The 19,427-nt window shown below is 35.9% G+C and overlaps 1 protein-coding gene across 2 annotated transcripts in view; it reads left to right on the top strand.

The window, feature by feature from the left end:
• The window catches only part of ARHGAP24 (Rho GTPase activating protein 24), a 431,485-nt gene that overhangs the window by 170,483 nt on the left and 241,575 nt on the right, over window positions 1–19,427 (top strand). For both annotated transcript variants that reach the window (XM_036411559.2, XM_036411552.2), the window contains exon 3: window positions 18,701–18,788. In XM_036411559.2, the coding sequence (XP_036267452.1) occupies window positions 18,701–18,788 (88 nt within the window). The remainder of the gene's footprint in view (window positions 1–18,700; window positions 18,789–19,427) is intronic.

The following is a 19,427-nucleotide window of genomic DNA, read 5'->3' as shown; positions in this document are numbered from 1 at the left end:
CATCACTCCGCTACACCCACCAGCCAATCAGGAGGGGTATGCAACTTCCTGATTCATTTATCCATTTAGAAGAGGTTGAATGCGATACTTACCTTAGCATAACCATAATGCCCCATTGTCCGATGGATTAAAAAAAAAAAAAAATCACATTCTTTTCTGAGGTATGTCTTTATGAACTGACAACCTTTTATTTTGAGCTAAAGCCTCTTTGTGAATCTCAGTGTGATAATTAGTGAAGCAAGTGCTGCTCTATTTGATTGTCACTGATCCTGAAATAATAAAATAATAAAATAAATATGTTAAATTCTGAAGCTAAGTAAACCACACATAAGTCATTTGATGGGCTAGAACAGCAGCAAGTCAAATAAATTAGAGATAAATGTTTTCAAATGAACTACTATTAGTCAATAATCAGAGTAAAATCCTTAAAAATTTCATTTTAATCTGTTTTATTTGAAAGGGAGCTTGTTAGTTGTTATATTTGCTAAGCCCTACCTCCTATCTCTAGTGTAAATAGTATACAAAAGCAATTAAGTTCCATAGGAGAAATATACTGATAAAGTAGAAATTAATTTTATTTTCTTGAAGGAAAACATAATGATAAAATTACAAATAGTTTAAAGTAATCAGAGATAGGACAGTTTCATTTCCATCTATGTTTAGTCATACACAGATAAAAGATAAAACATTATGTAGCATTTTGTAAACGGACTAGCTTTTTCAGTTATTAGAATGATTGTAATTTTTTATTTTATTTTAGAGTATACAAATTACTCTGGAGTGCTGGGTCTCATTTAGAGGCCAACAATTTTTTATTTTTATTGAAAATGAGTCCTAAAATGTATTTTATTTTTATTGAAAATTAGTCCTAAAATGTCTTTTTTTTAATTCCTAAGAGAGAATATGTATTTAATATATTCATTTCTTCTTGGTTCATCATCAGTTTTTATTAGAGTCTAAATTCATATTGGTAACATAAATAATTGCAAGAAAATATATTTATACAATACATTTACCATCAGAATGAGGAAAGGGTAAATGTCTATTTAAGAAATATCAACCCTGCCCTAGCTGTTTTGGCTCAGTGGATAGAGCATCAGCCTACAGACTGAAGGGTCCTGGGTTTGATTCCAGTCAAGGGCATGTGCCTGGGTTTTGGGCTTGATCTCCAGAAGGGGGCATGCAGGAAGCAATCAATGACTCTCTCTCATCATTGATGTTTCTATCTCTCTCTTCCTTTCCCTTCCATTCTGAAATCAATAAAAATATATTACACACACACACACACACACACACACACACACACACGAAATATCAACACTATTTACAACTCAGGAAGCATAACCAGAATGCCTAAATGTACTGTAGATAGAAAAAAAAATCAAAACCTTTGATTTTGAGATAAACCTTATTGTTTCCTTCTCTTTGCTAACACATTGTATTTTCACTTTTAATGCCTGTAATGGTTTTTGTTATTTTCAGTTGGGTGTCCTTTTATACGGTTTTAAATTTTGCATTAAATGACAATTCAGTTTGCTGGAAAGGACTCATTGACATTACATGTGCAAGCATTTTATTTCTCAAGCAAATTCTTTCAGTTTAACTCATAACTGGATTGTGCTCATTATGACTAAAAGTTCCCATGAAATCATTCTTATGCTTACAGTGTGGCTGCTCTTGCAGTTGGTCAAAAGGAGGAGGTGCCAGAAGACCTGGTTGACTTATAGAAAGGGACACCATGAAGAAATGATGAGATAAATGGAATTTTTATCAGGTTTTGCCTAAATTGCCCTGCCAATGGAAAAAGCAGCAGTAGGAGGGATGTGTAAAGACAGATTTCCTAATAGGCTGCATTTGGATGTAGTTTTGGATATAGTTTAGGATGACAATAACAGTGAAGCCTGAATGTGCTACAATTGAAAGCATAAGAAAAATCCTTTTGAGTTATAGATCTTTGGAAGATAAATCAAGATGAGCTGGAGAAGACAGGAAGATAGGATCTTTTTTTTTAAATATATTTTATTGATTTTGTACAGTGACACAAGTGTTCAGTCCATAACAAATAGATTTTCTTGGTTGTCTCTTCCCATTCCCCATCCCATCCATTCCTTGCTTTCTCCCTTTCTAGCTGATTGTTTGGAAAAAGACTTGAATCAGAGATAAGGGCAGGATATGTCACTTCCTTCTGGGTACTTCCTTATTAATCCTCTTGTTAGATATGCAGAAGGGAATCATACTGACAAATTTTTATTTAAGTTTTTACTACCCTATTAACACTGTAAATTAACACCCTCTCCACCTTCCAGTAACTCCTGACTCACTTAGTTGACTGTATTTTTCTTTTCACCATAATTATTATTATCTTTTAACATACTACATAATGTATTTCTTTCTCTTTTTTTTAAATATATTTTATTGATTTTATACAGAGAGGAAGGGAGAGAGATAGAGAGTTAGAAACATCGATGAGAGAGAGTCATCGATCAGCTGCCTCTTGCACACCCCCCACTGGGGAAATGCCTGCAACCAAGGTACATGCCCTTGACCGGAATCGAACCCAGGACCTTTCAGTCCCCAAACCGACGCTCTATCCATTGAGCCAAACCGGTCCCGGCTATGTAATATATTTCTTCAATATGTATTATTTGTTGCCTTTCTCCGGTCATCAAATGTAAGATTCCCAAGGTCAGAATCTTTTTTTTGCTCACTAATATAAATAAAGTACCTGGATGGTATCTGTTCTATAGCAGGCACTCCCTCTATATTATTGAATGAACACATGTATAACTAGATAAAAAGGATATGCATCAAATGAGCATTAACAATTATTAAAAAAAAACAAACTAACATGTAAAACTGAATTAAGATGTCAAAACAATGATTTTTACTTTCCTGAATTGATTATATAGTATAGGTAATTAGAAGCAAGTCAATCGTGGTTTTATTTTGCAGACAAAGTCAACAGGAGTTGTCCTTGCACTGATGTGAGTGTAAAAGAGGGCTGTCAAGGGTAATTTTAGGAATTAAGATTGAGCCACTTGAAGGACCAAATAAATTACCCTCAACTGAGATAGGAAAGATTACAAGACCTGCTTTGCAGATGGTGGTGATGGTGGCAGGAGGGGTGGTGAGGGGGGTAGGATGAGGAGCTTAGTCCTAGTCATGTTGAGTTTTAAAATGTCAATTAGTCAGACATCCAGGTGGAGATAAGTAAGTACTTGAATACATTGCTTCTGTTCTTAATAATTAAGTAATTTTATATTTATTTCATTTTTTAAAACTTCTCTTATTGTGAGTTTGATGCAAAGTAAACTATACATGTGTGCTAATTTTTAAGATACCATTGAAGCAAAAAATGGAGAATTTGGCCTGTGCCCTGTTTGAGAGTTTCCTTTTTATATTCTCTCAGAAGGCAAAATGAAAATAAACCACTTCTTTCTGATGATTATAAACTGTTGCATTATTTTTGATGCAGATATACTTTGCAATATTTATTCCTAGAGTTTTTTATTGGAAAATAATTGTGTAGATCTTGAAAAGGAATAAATATTCCATTGTAAGAAAAAATGTGATTCAAAAAAATTTTATAGAGAGTGGAACTAAGACTTACAACTTCTGCTGTCTCTATCAGCTACTTATATATCTTCTTAAATATGGCCATACTAGACTTGATACCTCATTTATCTTGATGAACTCATCATCTCTTGTATTTATTGCCTGATAACCACTAGCTACTTTTTAAAAAGATAACTCAAATTTATTTCCTCCCAGTTTTAGATGCTGGAAGTTTAAAATTAGGTATTGGCACCAGTTACTTTTGGTTTTTATTTTTGTTGTTTGCATATTTTAAAAAAGCTGTGTATTATGCATGGATGCAACTTTCTGTAAAATGCATAACATCCATAAATGAAGAATTTGGAACAGATGTCATAAAAGGAAAAGTCTGTCCTTATATATCATATCCTATCTGGCCAGATCTTCCTTGATTGCAATTTTTTTTTTTTTTTAAGATTGAGAATTTCTTGTGTGGTCTTGACAGATGTTTAACAATCATGAAAACTCTCACATGATCACAAACTATAGGGTTTGTGACATCAGGATCCATAGACATCTACATGCCTATACATATGTATATGTGTACTTGTATGTTTGTATAATAAAATGAGAGCTCCATATGACAGAAAACATGTGGTAGGTGGATTTAATAAAATTCTTTTTTGAAAGATGATCATCCAAACCATCTGCAATATGGTCATATCACACTTCCTTCATGTCTCGTCTGAGAGGAAAAAATAACCAGAGATTTGGACCTAGTTCCTCAGCCTAAAGAAGGCTGTTCAAAAGTCCCATCAGTCCTATTGTGTGTATTTCTCCTTCTGAAGGGTATTTCATCTACACTCCACTCTGTCTCATCCAAATTCATCTGTGAATATGCACTTCTCTCTTTTCCTCTCTCTCTGGTTATAGCATGCATGTGTATGAAATATAAGTACCCAAATGTAATAAAGCCCCTCTCTTTATGACTATTACACATGAATATATAGTAGATAAAATGAAGGGAGAGGAGGAACTTAAAAAGGGAAGTATATACACTGTTATGTTTTGGTAAAGAATAAAGAGAGAAGTGAAACAAGTCTTTAAAAAACATCTACTCTTCTATTTTGGTAACAGAAACAGATGTACCTTATATTTACATATGCAGCTTTCATAAAATTAGAATAATATATGCATTAAAATGATTATTTCAAGTTCCTTTCTAGTATCATAGTAAGTAGATGTCAATTTAGTCACTGATTTTCACATGCGTTTTGTGAAATATACTTCTTAAATGTATTTTAGCTAAAATACTTCAATATCCTTTATTATATTCATGTTTATATAGATTTTAAATTATTATAAGAAAAGATTTTTAAAAATTTCAATTTAGTATTTTTTTAACCTAAATCATTAAGTTCTTCAGTATAATGCAAAAAAAATCAGATAGATAAATGTTTATATTTCTTTGTTTTGGGGGTTTGTGAGTCTTTTTCTCCCTTTTAAAAAATTTATTTTTATTGATTTCAGAGGGAAGGGAGAGGGAGAGAGAGATAGAAACACCAATGATGAGAATCATTGACCAACTGTGTCCTTACTGGGGATGGGGCCCACAACTCGGGTATGTGCCCTAACTGGGAATCGAACTATGACCCCCTGACTTCCTGGGTTCATAAGTGAATCTTTAACCACTTAGCTGGCCAGATAAAGTTTTGTGAGTCTTAATGTATTATAATTGCAATTCTTAGAGTACATGACTAGACAGTCAAAATTAAGTTCACATTTAATTTACAGCAACACTTGTACTCAGTTTTGAACATTTAACCTCAGCTTTCATTATTGTGAAAATGTAGATTATGCTTACTTTGATGTGACTTAGTTTTCTATATTTGTGTGTTGAAGTTTTAGTATCTACAAACTAACACCCACCCAGCTTCATTACCACCAGCCTGAGAGTAAGCATAAACACAAATTTAACTTGTTACAAATGAGCCTTAAAAGCCACTCTTTGAGTCTAATAAGTGCAAGATATGTTCATGAAGACTCTCCTTGGCTCTGTATAAGGTAGTAGTGCATGAAATAAAGTGAAGGTCAGGAGCTGTCAGTGAGATCATCAGAGACACATGTAAGAGGAAAGGTTACACGTGGGAAAGAAAAGAGAAGAGAAGCCTGCATATGGACAGGATAAAGGAGAAAAATGAATAAAAACAAACTAAAGATCCAACCAATATTATGCCTGAGACAATTGGGTCATTGTTGACAAAAATGAAGCTGGGAAGGAAATTTTATCTCTTGTTTATATTAAAAACAGATCCTATCAAGGCAGGATAGGAAATAGGAAAATTCAAGTAAAAGTTGCCTGGTCACCCAAAAGCCATACTTCAATAATAAGGCCAATCATGTGTTTTTCAAGGTCAATTTATTTACTCATCCCACAAATATTTTTGACTACTCATCATCTGATGACAGTATTTTCTCTGCATGGAGTGTGATAGGTATTATGCAACATGCATGATGCTCATAACTCTTGTCTTTGAGAATATTACTTAGATGAAGATAAAGAGTAGAAGAGCAATTGAGCATTCCTGTTAGAAAAGCTTCACAAAATTATTTCACAGGGTATGGGGTAGATCATTCTGATTAGAGAGATGTGTACAGAGGCTACCACAAGGTAATGTGTTCAGGGACAGTGAGAGATTGCAGAGGAAGGAGCCTCAACACTGGGCTAGGAATGTGGTTGACTGATCTGGCAGCAGGGAGAAGCTCTCCAAGCCCCAGAACATCAGTGACTATGCACTTTTTATTTTTTTTAATAGTGTAAATCTGACCACTTTATTTTATTTTTAAATTCTTTATTGTTTAAAGTATTACATATAGTATTACATATGGCTCCTTTTTCCCCATTGACCTCTCCCCAACCACCCCCATCACCCAGCACAAGCCTTCACCCCGCTAGTGTCTGTGTCCAATGGTCATGCTTATACGCATGTATACAAGTCCTTTGGGTGATCTCTTACACCCCTCTTTAAAATTTCAGGCTTATGGAGTTATTATTTATATACAACTATGTAATCACCACTGTAGTTAAGGTATGGGATAGCTACATTACCCCACAAAAATTCCTGTGTCCCTTCATAATCTTTTCCTCCCCACCCTCAGCTTCTGGTAATGATGTGGTTGCTATCAGGGCATGCTGGAGGCAACCAATTGATGTGTCTCTCCTGCATTGCTGTTTCTCTCTCTTTCTCTCGCCTCTTTCCCCACCCTCCTTCCCTTCATTCTCTTTCAAAATCATTGGGGAAAATATCCTCAGGTGAAGATTAACTAAAAAAAAAAAAAAAAAAGGAAAACAAAAACAAAACAAAAAACAAACACACACACACACACACACACACACACACACACACACACACACACACAAAAGGGGGGGGGTAATGGGGGCTTGGTAAAGATGTTAGAGCCATAGAGTATTATTAAGCAATGATTGTGGAGGGAATTGAGGGGGCAGAGGATCTCCAGAGTCAGATTTCGGCTTGTTATAAAGTAGAACTTGCATGCATTTTTAAATAGGAAAGGGGGATTGGGTTTAATTTTAGTTTAAAAAATTTGGAGGGCAAAAAACATACATAAAAAATGGGGGAGTGCAAAAAGGGGTGACAGTTCTACAGGGTTTTACATACAAGTTGTCTTTGGAATTTTTTTCATTATCAAGTGTAAGGATTCACATCAGAATGGCCTACTCTGCACAGGTTTCTGTATGCCCTGATGCTGCTCCCAACCTGAGTACAATCAGCTGCCATACTGAGGCGAGAGCACTGGGGTGAATGTAGTCGGTGATTTTACAAGTGATCAAAGCATTTTCCATGGTGATGAGGCCTTTAGTATTTGGCTGAATGCAGAGTATGTCGAAGTGGTAAGGTGGTGATAAGTTTTCATCACTAACCTTGTTTGCACTTTTGTACACTGCTTGCACTAGTATCTTTGTGTGAATTGTAACAGTTGTTTTACAGTATATACAGATTGTTAAGCATAATTTATATAAAGATATTTCTGTTTACCTTTATGTATTTTAAAAAGAACAGTACAATAGATGGTTAAATGTTCTTGAATTGTGTTTGTATGTTATTTTTATGTTCTATTATCTCTTCACCCCCTATGAATTTGATTGTCAGGAATAAAAAAATAAAATGCTAATCTTGTCATTGGAAAAAAATAAAGTAGAACTTGGAAAGGACCAGAGCTTACCATCATGGACTGAACTTTTTCAAGATAATGCTTTTCCACTGGAGTGTCCAACAGATGATGAAGGAAGATGCATCTGTCAGATCCTGTGCCTGCCTTTCTGGCTCTCTGTCCTCTATAGGTCTCTAGATAGAGGCATGCCCTGGAGATCTTCCCAGTATTCCCTACCTCACCAGTCCACACATTCTCTCTAGATTATTTAATTAATTGTGTGCCTTCAAATACAATGTAAAGTTTGATGACTCTCAAAACTAAATCTCTTGGATCTATGTCTGGAACTTGAGATTTATATATCAAACTTTTTACTTGGCAGTTTCCTATGTTTAATGAGTGTTTCAAACTGAATATGGCTGAACTCTTAATTTCCCCTCAAATCCTGTTTCTCCCCTTCTCTATCCTATCATTAGACCATGCGGTATTCTAATGCTCAAACAAAATTCTAGACATTACAGTCGTTTCCCTTCTTTCCTTAAGCCTCACATCTAAGACATTACCAGCTCTACTTTACCTCCAAAATATAATCCAAATAAAACCACTGATCTTCATCTTAATGGCTGCCCATCTTCTCTATCCTGAACTAGCCTGGACTCCTGTTTTTACTCTTACCCTTCAACAATCCATTTTCAATTCAATAACCTGTGTGTTCTTTGCAAAATAAAATTCAGATGATACCATGCTGAAACTCATCCAATGGCTCTTCATTGCACTTACAATAAACATCCAAACACAACCTTAGCTTATGAAGAGGGCCTGATCACCCCTGCCTTTCTCTTAGAGATAAACAACTTGTGTCATTTTTGTGTGGATAGACTCTCATTAGCATTTATATCTCAACTAAAATGTCACCAGCTCAGAGAATAATCATTCCAAAGTAAGCTACCCAGGCACTTTCAAACATACACCTTATTTTAATTAACCATAGTACACAGCACATTGCATAAATAATTCCATTATTTTTTTAAATTTATTTATACACGAATGGATATATTTATTTCTTCCTTCATTAAAATGTAACCTTCAAGAGAATAGGAACATTGTCCATTTTCTATGCTGCTTTATCTCCAGCACTCAAAACATTGTCTGATCTAGTGAAATGCAATAAAAATTTATGTGGCATTCTGATTTTATCTTTGTCATGATATCTGGCCTTGCAGGATGCTTATGTTCTGTTACAGTGCCTTCTTTCGTATAGGAAAGCAAGGCATGTTAAAACAGTTGTTAAAACAAAACAAAACAAAACAAAACAAAACAAAAAAACAAGAAATAATTTTAATTTTATATATTTTAGAAGGGGGAAGACATGTTAATTTTAACTATTGCAAATTAAACTAAATTGTAATTGCCTTACCACATTCATTGTTTCTGATTAATCTGACAGGAGCAGGATGGAAATGAATATTTGGAATTGAAGCGTGTTGCTTCTTAATCATAAGAGCCAAGTCAGTATTTTAAAACTAGATAAAAAAAAAATCAATGACATTTGAATGGGTTAGGGCAGGAGCCAGGAACAAACAAATTGCGTGAGAACAACTATAAAATCAATGGAACTTACAAGATGAAAAATATTAGAGCATTGAATCCAAAACTTTAGTCATTAATATTTCTCCTGAGATTATTTTCTTAAGCAAGAATACTAGCTGCTTGCCAGGAAAGGTCAAAATTAAATTAAAAACATTCTCTCTCTCAGCTCCCAAGTAGGTGCTTTCATACATCTAGAATAATATAGAGTCCACTAGCTAAGTGTTTAACACTATGAGTGAATGAAAACCATTTTTAATACAAAATGTGTTGTTTTTAATTTAAAAACTAGTATTCTTTCCTGGCCAGAGTGTTGTCCCAGTATGTCAAGGTTGCAGGTTCAATCCCTGGTCACGGCACATACAAGAAGCAACCAATGAATGCATAAATAAGTTGTACAACAAATCTATGTTTCTCTCTCTCTCTCTCTCTCTCTCTCTCTCTCTCTCTCTCTCTCTCTCTCTCTCTCTCTCTCTCTCTCTCTCTTTCTCCCTCCTCCATATCTCTCTAAAAAATTAATAAAATAAAAAATTTTAAAGCACTATTCTTACACTACAGAAATTATGGAAGAAATGTATAAAGAATTTTTTAAAATTCAATTATATAGAGAAAAGTACTAACATTTTTGTGAATTTTTTTATTTGAATACTATATTCATTTTTAATTTAATTTGTGAATACATAAGACATTTGCAAAATTTCAAAATCAAAACTGTAGTAAATGTTCACAAGAAAAGTCTTACTTTCCATCCATTCTTATTCTGCTGCCCTCACATTCCTGATAGGTAACTACTTTGATTAGATTCATGTGTATTCTTCCTGTGACATTTTTATGTGAGTCAAGGCAAATGCAAATATATTTTATAGTATCGTTTCTTTCTTACTTAAGATATACCATATGAATGTGTATTTCTAAACTAAACCGTCCTTTCTCTTTATAATATATCTTCCTATAGAGGTCATATATAGGAAACATGTATAATGGAGTATTATGCAGCTATAAAAAGATAAGCTATATCTATTAAATATTTTTAAGTATTAAAGTTCACTCATATTTTTCTTAGTATTCCTCGACTTCGTTGACTTACAGGCCTGGCTGAGGGATTCTCCCCTCACCCCTAGGCATGAATGTCATGCACCAGACCTTTAGTATAATATAAAACACCTGATATGATGGTGATTGATTTTTAGTGATAGACACCTGATTTGTTCCAAATCTTGCCTTTCAAACAATGCTGTTTTAATGAAAATACACTTAGAAATAAACCATTTCTTATATGTGTGGGTGTGATAAATATTGCCAAAGTGCCTGCTATAAGAATTTAGCTTTGGATGCTGAACACACAATACAGTGTACAGATGGTGTATCATAAAACTGTACACTTGAAACCTTTATGATTGCATTAATCAATGTCATTCTAATACATTCAATAAAAATATTTAAAAATAATTACTTTGTCCTTGTACTACCAATGTAAGAGTTCTGTTTCCTTACCAACAGAATATATTGTTAAACTTACAGAATTTTGCAAGAGCATGTTTTCTTTTCACAAATAAATATCGCATTACATTTGCAATTTCAGCAACAAATTTTAAGAATTACATCAAACATAATTAATTGTAAGTCAAAGAAGTAGAGGAATACCAAGAAAAATAGGTGAACCATAAGGCAAAGGAAATATATATATATATATTTTTAAAGAAGCTCAGCATGTCCAAAACAGCTGTGCAATTAAGTCTTAAATTTTCTTCTTTTTGTAAATGACTTTTTTTTTTCCTCCCAGTTACACTTTCTAATTTTAAAATTCAACTATATGGAAAATTATCAAAGTAACTAGAATATAAAATAAATTTTCAAGGTCATTTTATTCAGTATCCCACATTATTTTGTTATTATAGATTTAACTATTGTGCAGTTTCTTCCAAGATTAAACTTATGTTCTTTTCAGACAGTTTGTAAAAACACAAAGGGCTTACTAGTTAATTAGGGTAAAGGGTTAAATGGGGCTATTCTAATTATCATCAAATTTCTGTTCCATTGATAATGGCTTATTATACCCTTCTCCTTAAGGTTCAGGCATTTTCCTAACAAATATTATTATATAGCTACTAGAGGCCTGGTGCACGAAATTCATGCAAGAGTTGGCTTTTCTGCCAAAACCAGTTTGGCTCAGTGGATAGAACGTCAGCCTGCAGACTGGAAGGTCCCAGGTTCAATTCCTGTCAACGGCATGTACCTGGTTGCAGGCAAATCCCTGGTGGGGGGTGTGCAAGAGGCAGCTGATCAATGATCCTTTCTCATCGATGTTTCTAACTCTCTCTCCCTCTTCCTTCCTCTCTGTAAAAAAGCAATAAAATATATATATTTTTTAAAAAAGGAGTTGGTCTTTCTTCCTCTGGCTGCCAGTATTGGCTTCCCTCTGGCACCTAGGACCCAGGCTCCCTCTGGGCCAGCAGGCACCTGGGACTCAGGCTTTTCTCCAGACCCAGCTTGGTTCGGGATGATATCTGGTCCAATTAGCATATTACACTTTTATTATTATAGATGACTTTTCCCTCTTGGTGTCTTATAACAAAACATATGCAAAAACTTTGCTTGTTTTCTCTTCTACTGCCATAGGCTTCACTTTGAATCTTTGGCATTTACCATTCCCTGAGCAGATGGCCTTTCATTTCCTAGTTGAGAAATAGTAATTGTTATCAAATGGCATGCATTATTGGATACCAAATACAAGGTCAAGGGCCCCGTAATTGATTGAGAAAGATTATCAAGTGAGCTCAGTTCTCTCCAAATAAGGACTCCTAACTTTGCCCCAGGTCTTCTGTCTAAGATGAGAATGTGACATTGTTTGAGTTCGTTTCTCTTATTGAGAGTTGAGGATTGGTTGAGGACAGATTTTCTTTGGCTACAACCTATTTGAGTGCCTTGAACAATGTGGATTCTTCCCAAAAATCATTGGCTAAGTAAAAGTTAGACACACTCACCAGCACTTGAGAATGAGCAGTGAACTCCTTTTAAAACCTCAGCTATTTAGAGGCTCCTCCCAAGGGGTCACTGAAGGGTTTGTTTCAAAATATGTTGTGTTTGTATTAGTTTTCTTTGACTGCTGTGACCAATTACCACAAACTTGATGGTTTAAGAACAGCAGACATTTATTCTTTTTAAAATTTTGTTTTTATTATTGAAATTATTATAGATGTTCCTTTTTCCCCCTATTGACCCTCTCCAACCTGCACCTACTCCCGCCCCCCGCAGCCCTTCATGGGGGTTGGGGGCTATTTTCTATTGTCTGTGTCCATGGGTAATGCATATAAGCATATAAGGTCTTTGGTTCTCTTCCTGCCACTGCCACTACCTCTGAAATTCCTCAGTCTTCACCTTTGAAATTAATTCTCAGTTCTGTATGTTGGAAGTTCAAAATCAGGGTGTAGGTAGGCCCAGACTTTCTTCAGGGACTCTAAGAGGGAACTACTTTGGCTTCTGGTAACTGCCAGCATTTCCTGGCCTGAGACTGTCATTCCAACTTTTGCCTTCATTTCCATTTCGGCCTCTCCTCTGCATGTGCATCCAGTCTCCTCATCTCTCTGTCATAAAGACTCTGGTGACTGGATTTAAGGTCTACCCAGATAATCCAGGATTACTCTGTCAGAATCCTTAATTTAATCATGTCTGCAGAGACCTTTTTTGCTGATAAGGTAACATTTATAGATTCCAAGGATCAGGACTTAATATCAATGGGTGGCCATTACTCAGAGTACTGGACTATATTTAGACATTTTCCAGAACTTCCTTCCACCGTCTTTATTTCAAGGCAGAAGCCTGATTTTGAGATGAAAAAATAACCCATCAAACCTTGCCTCATTCTGTCATTTTTTCTTTGCGTAAAAAATATTCATATGTTTTTATTACTATACAAGTAATATATGCTCATTATTAAAATTTAAAAAAATTGGCTGAAACCGGTTTGGCTCAGTGGTTGAGTGTTGGTCTGCGGACTGAAAGGTCCCAGGTTTGATTCCAGTTGTGGGCACATCCCTGGTAGGGGGTGTGCAAGAGGCAGCTGGTTGATGTTTCTAGCTCTCTATCTCTTTCCCTTTCTCTGTGTAAAAAAATTCAATAAAATATATTTTTAAAAAATAAAATAAAATTTAAAAAAAATTAGAAAAACTTAGCAAAATAAAACTATGACCTGGCTATTCAAGGATAACCTATATTAACAGTTTCATTTTTTCTAAGTATTTGGCATCCTCAACATATAATACCTATTGTGTTTATGATTGATGGATAAACCAATAAATCACATTGCAGCTTCCTCTCACATAAGAAATATACAGGCTTAGGAAGGGAGCTTGGGTCAAATTGTATCTCTGTGCTTTACTAGCTGTAGCTATTCAACTTATTTATGCTTCCACACTCTTTCTGTAAAAAAGTTATAATTGTCCCTTCATGTAGGGTTTCAGAAGATTAATGTAATGCACAGTCCTGACACATAGTAAGTCTCAGTAGAAATTGGCTGTGAAGATCCAAGATAGAAAAGGGGGATTTCACTCTGAAGGGAAGAATGTGAAATAGAAATTGATGGGGGGATGGATTTTGTATTAACATTTGAGTTTTTTCTCTGATTGCAATCTTTCAAAATGTCATGAGACACCATAAGAAAGGAAATACAAAATGGTTTGAACAAGTTCTGAATGCTTTTGATATGAGAGAATCATATGTTAGATAAGCCTGAGAAAGGTAATTTCTAAGGTCTCTACAGATTTTGAGAGTGTGATTATAGAATTTTGGTTTTAGAATAATAATTCCTTCCTTTCCCATACATCCAATCTGTTTTTCCCCCCCACAACCAAGGAATTTGCCCATTTTCCAAGTAATCAAAAACATGTAGTCAAATAGAAGCAACTTAAATGTAGCTAGAATGGTGGTGGTTATGTTCCCAGGGAAACTGTTATGCAGAAGGACTCTGGGGAAAAAATTGTGTACTTCTTTTCTGTCGAGAGAGAAAGTTCACAGGGGGTATGGGATCGTTGGATATAAAAATAAAGGGTTAAAGCTTTTAAATAATTCCATCCAAATGCTGTACATATTTTTATCCATCACAATTAGTGGTATCCTGTTAGCTTCTTAAAATATGAACATATGTAATATTATGCAAATATTGTCTTAAAATTAAAATGAACTCAGAATGACAAATGCTTCTCAAGTGCTAACTCTGCAGTTTATAATAATAATAATAAAAAAAATCCAGCAAAATGAGACATCTCTATAGAGAGTTTATTTCTATTTATTCAGAAATAACTTCATGCTATTATGTCTGTCATTGTTAATTTAAATAACAGTTGAACAATATTATGTGCATTACTTGCTCTTATGTTTTTTATTAGCTGAGGAAAAATAGTACATTGCAAAGTTTGCAGATGATATATATATATATGCTATTTTCTCTAGAAAACAACTTATAACAATGCTTAGGTTAGTATTCCCCGAATAGTTTTCACATCAGAATTACTTCAGTAAATTAAAAAATTATACCAATTTGCAAGTTTCCCCTCTCTTGTCTTTCTGGCAGCATCTCAGGTATGAGAGTAAATAATTTCACAGGGCAAGAAGAAACTTGGTAACTATAAAACTTCAAACTCTTTTCCATAGCAGTCATTGATTAGAAATTCTATATAATTAAAGGGTAATATGCAAGTAGACCAAAAGGCATAACAACCAATCAAAGCATAATATGCTAATGATATGCTAAGGCTGCTCAACCACTCACTATGAAGTATACTGACCACCAGGGGGCAGACAGTCAGCTGGTCAACCAGTCACTGTGAAGTGCACTGACCACCAAGGGGAAGATGCCCCCACTGGCAGGTTAGTTTTGCTGCTGGGTTCTGGCTGATTGGGACTGAGTGAGATGGGCCAGACATGCCCTAAAGCCCTCCCACAGTCCTCCCTGGCCCAATTGTGCACCATTGGGGTCCCTCAGTCTGGCCTGAGCTCTCTCGCTATCTGGGACTCCTCAGGGGATGTCAGAAAGAAGGTTTCAGCCCACTATAGGCCACTCCCCTTGGTAAGGCCCTAGACACAGGGCTCATGGCTGGCAAGTGCTTCTGTGGCAGCACAAGTCTCTCCCAATCAGGACTGATTGGGTGTGAGCCCGCAGCAGGCATAGTGGGGCTGGGATGAGTGGGAGCAGCAGGTAAGAGCTTCAGGCGATATCTGACTATGGGTTTTGGCCCAATCCCTGCAGGGCAACCCAGAGGGACTACACCCATGCACAAATTTGTGCACCATGCCTCTAGTAGGAACATAAATTGTGTTAATACTTAAAAGATAAAATTCTTAAAGCAGCTTGTATTCATTTGTTCCTTCCATTTTTTTTTCTCAAAAAAATATGTTAAGAGTTCACAATGTCAGGCTTTTTGTTAGGTGCTCCCTGAGCTTTATTATTCTCATCTGTAAAATTAGAAATACCTATGCTACAGAGTCAATGAGTGAATTAATGATATAATGGCTTACTCATTTGTTTAACAAAATAGTAGTCAAGTAATGTTAGCAATCATCATTATCAACATCATTATGCTATGCTATATATTATTATTGCTGTTAATTAGAAGTTTGTTTTGATTAGTCTAGCTTTGCAAACATGCTCAGTAAAAATTGACTTCAAAATTTCTAATTAGTTTTTTCAATTAGATGATAATATTAGCATATATGTATAGAATCTATGTTAGAATTGCCTCATCATTTGGGGGTCAGCAAAATTTGGGCCTAAAATATCTTTGAGCCTTCTGGAATATAAGAAAAATTTTTGTCAGTATTAAAAATACTAATAAATCTTTTGTCAGCTAAAAATAATCTGTATCAGGCATTTTTCTACAAACTACATGGGTATTACGTTGGTCACACTTATTAAGTAGGTTCTACCTTTATCCCAATTTAAGAATGAAGAGCATGTGGAATAGAGAGTTTGATTTGAGTAATTTGCCTGGAGTCACTTCACTAAAGTGTGTAGAGTGGGAATCTGAGCCTAGGCAGCTCAACTCCAGAACAGATTTACCGAACACAAACTTCATCATGATTGGGTGATTATTGTGGCCAGAGCTCTTTCATAATCATATGTAAGGTGTTTTCTTTTCATACTGGGGGCTTATCTGTATTTATTTATTTATTTATTTATTTTTCAGTTTTCTGTCTTCCCTGAGTGATTTTAAAATCCAGAAATGCAAGAAAGAGCATTCTTGACTTTCTCACTATTATAGTCTCTGTACCTAAGATAAGACCAGTCACATACTAGGTGTTTTTTAATACAAATTTGTTGAATAGAGAAATTATTTGCTACAAAGAAACAAAAATCAAACCAACTTACCTAACTCGAATAAAAATGGTTGAATAATATTTATTTCACCTTGAACTCATTTTATTAAACCTCCGTCTATTTGCATTATAAATATAAATATTTTAATATTTATTTTTATTTATTTTTAAACATTTTTATTGATTTCAGAGAGGAAGAGATAGAAACATCAATGATGAGAGAGAATCATCGATTGGCTGCTTCCTGCATGGCCCTTTCTGGGGATCAAGCCAGCAACCCGAACATGTGCCCTTGACCGGAATCCAACCTGGGACATTTCAGTCTGCAAACTGATGCTCTATCCACTGAAACAAACTAGCTAGGGCTAATGTATATATTTATATAAGCTCATATTTCACCTAGTTTCAAGTGATGTTCATAATCATTGTTCTTACTGGAAAGAATATCTCATCATTGTGCTTATGCAACTAACACAGCTACTGCACATGAATACGTTTTCCCATCCAAATGTCAGAGAACACTGTGCTTATTTTCAACATCATCTAGCCTTACCCCCAAGTCAGGTGGCTTTGGTTCAGTGATCTGACACTAACTAGAGATGACTTTCTTTTCTAGTAGCAATTTTAGCTGGAAACAAAATACTAGTGTGGTTCTGAATTCTGTTTCTTTAGCCAACTTTTAGCTGTCAAACTATAAAATAATTTGTTTAACATAGTATCCCATTTCAAGCTTTAAAGATTCTTTATAAGAAGGAATAGTCCCCAGAAGGGATAAAACTAAGCATGATTTTATTCTGAATATGCTGATTAATTCTTGACATGTAATCATTGCCATATGTATTGAACTCTTATCATAAAGTTTCCATCCCTTTTTATTCCTGAGTTTCTTCATTCTGATCATTTGTAGTGAGGCATATTAAATATCATGGAGTAATCTGCTCTTTCTTAGAAAACTCAGTGTACTTGTGCTCTGGCTATGTGTCACTTATGATCCCAGCAAGAAATTGATGTCTCCACCTCACAAGTAGTAATTGGAGGGCTTGTGACAAAGTGTTGCAAAGGTTAATAGAAACTAACAGATAGTGAAAAACATCCTGGGGCTAAAAACAGGGAGGGACCCATTATCACTCTTTGCTCTGCAGGAACCTTAGGGAGCCTGCAAGTTTAAGTATATGTGGACTAAGGCAGCTGCCCAGGTAACAAGGGCCAAACTGCTGCCTCACATGGAGAAGACAAGTCAATAATTATCCTCTCTTATGACCTCCTGCTATGGCCTGTCAAACCCAACCTGCAGCCTATATTTTTTTTTTTTCCCAATTTATAGAGAGTTGTCTCCTGAGGTACAGAATAGAGTGATGAGTGGAGGGAAGAGCTGGTGGCCTGGGAGGAGGCAGGGCACAGAGGAGAATTGTTTATTCAGGAGAGTGGCTTGAATATACTTTATAAAACACTAGAGGACAGGTGCACAAAATTCGTGCACAGGGGTGGGGGTTGTCCTTCAGCTCAGCCTGCACCCTCTCCAATCTGGGACCTCTTGAGGGATGTCTGACTGCTCTTTTAGACCCAATCTAGGTGGGATCCAGCCTAAAAGGGCAGTTGGACATCCCTCTCACAATCCAGGACTGGTGGCTCCCAATTGCTTGCCTGCCTGCCTTCTTGATTGCCTCTAACTGCTTCTGCCTGCCAGCCTGATCACCCCCTAACCATTCCCATGCCAGTCTGATTGATGTCTAACTGCTCCCCTGCCAGCCTGTTTGCCCCCAACTTCTCTCCTCTGCCAGCCTGGTCACCCCTAACTGCCCTCCCCTACAGGCTTGATTGCCTTCAACTACCCTCCCTTGAAGGCCTGGTCCTTCCCAACTGCCTTCCTCTGCAGGTCTGGTCCCTCTCAACTTCCCTCCCTTACAGGCTTGGTCCCTCCCAACTGCCCTCCCCTGCTGGCAATTTGTGGTGGCCATCTTGTGTCCACATGGGGGCAGTTGTGTGTTGGAGTGATGGTCAATCTATTATATTCACTGATGATGATTATGATGATGATACTATTTAATATTTGCCACCCTGATGATGTTGATGTTTTGGGCATTTGTGTTCACAGGGTGCTATTTTTCTGCCTGGAAATAAAGTCCTGGAACATCCCTGCAATGAAGAGAGTCCAGGGAAATTCCTTTTTGAAGTAATTCCAGGTAAGATCATTTTCTGATTTGATTGCATTATTGCTGTTCTATATTGGTAGAGGTGAAAACAAGTCAGACAGACTTTATTCATGGCTGAGCCCATTAATTTGAGGAGGGAAGTATCAAATTTGGTTCATATTTACAGAGATAATGATTCCAGGCATCTCCACTTGATACAAATGAACGTTAACCCCCCCCACCCCCCCACACACAGAAATGCATGGCCACTTGATTATTGGATGGATATCCATCTGTCCACAGACTCCAGAGTGACCAGAAGTCATGACACAACATCACTAAGACACTATTGGAGACAAGCTGACTTTACAGCACTCTTGCAACATGAAAAGCTTTGCAAGGTATGACAGGTAGAATGCATTGTCAGCTGATTTACTGCCATAATTTCCTCATAAAATGACATTGTAAAGAAGCCTTTGCTATAAAAAGGAAAGAAAAGACCTCCTTCAACAACTGACAAAATGTTTCAGTTCTGTACCTCAACTTTGTTCCCAACGAACCACTTCCATATGTTTGGCTTGTAAAGTTGAGGATTCCTCTGCCAAGTTATCAGATCCTGCAGTTAAATTTCTTCAACATCTGTTGATTTTTTTTTTTTCTAGTCATCTGCATTCATCCCTCTCAGAGTAC

This window comes from Pipistrellus kuhlii, unplaced genomic scaffold, assembly GCF_014108245.1.
Source record: "Pipistrellus kuhlii isolate mPipKuh1 unplaced genomic scaffold, mPipKuh1.p scaffold_m20_p_1, whole genome shotgun sequence".
NCBI classification, from domain to species: domain Eukaryota; kingdom Metazoa; phylum Chordata; class Mammalia; order Chiroptera; family Vespertilionidae; genus Pipistrellus; species Pipistrellus kuhlii.
The sequence above is the reverse complement of the archived record's forward strand: the minus strand, read 5'-3'. Positions and strand labels throughout refer to the sequence as shown.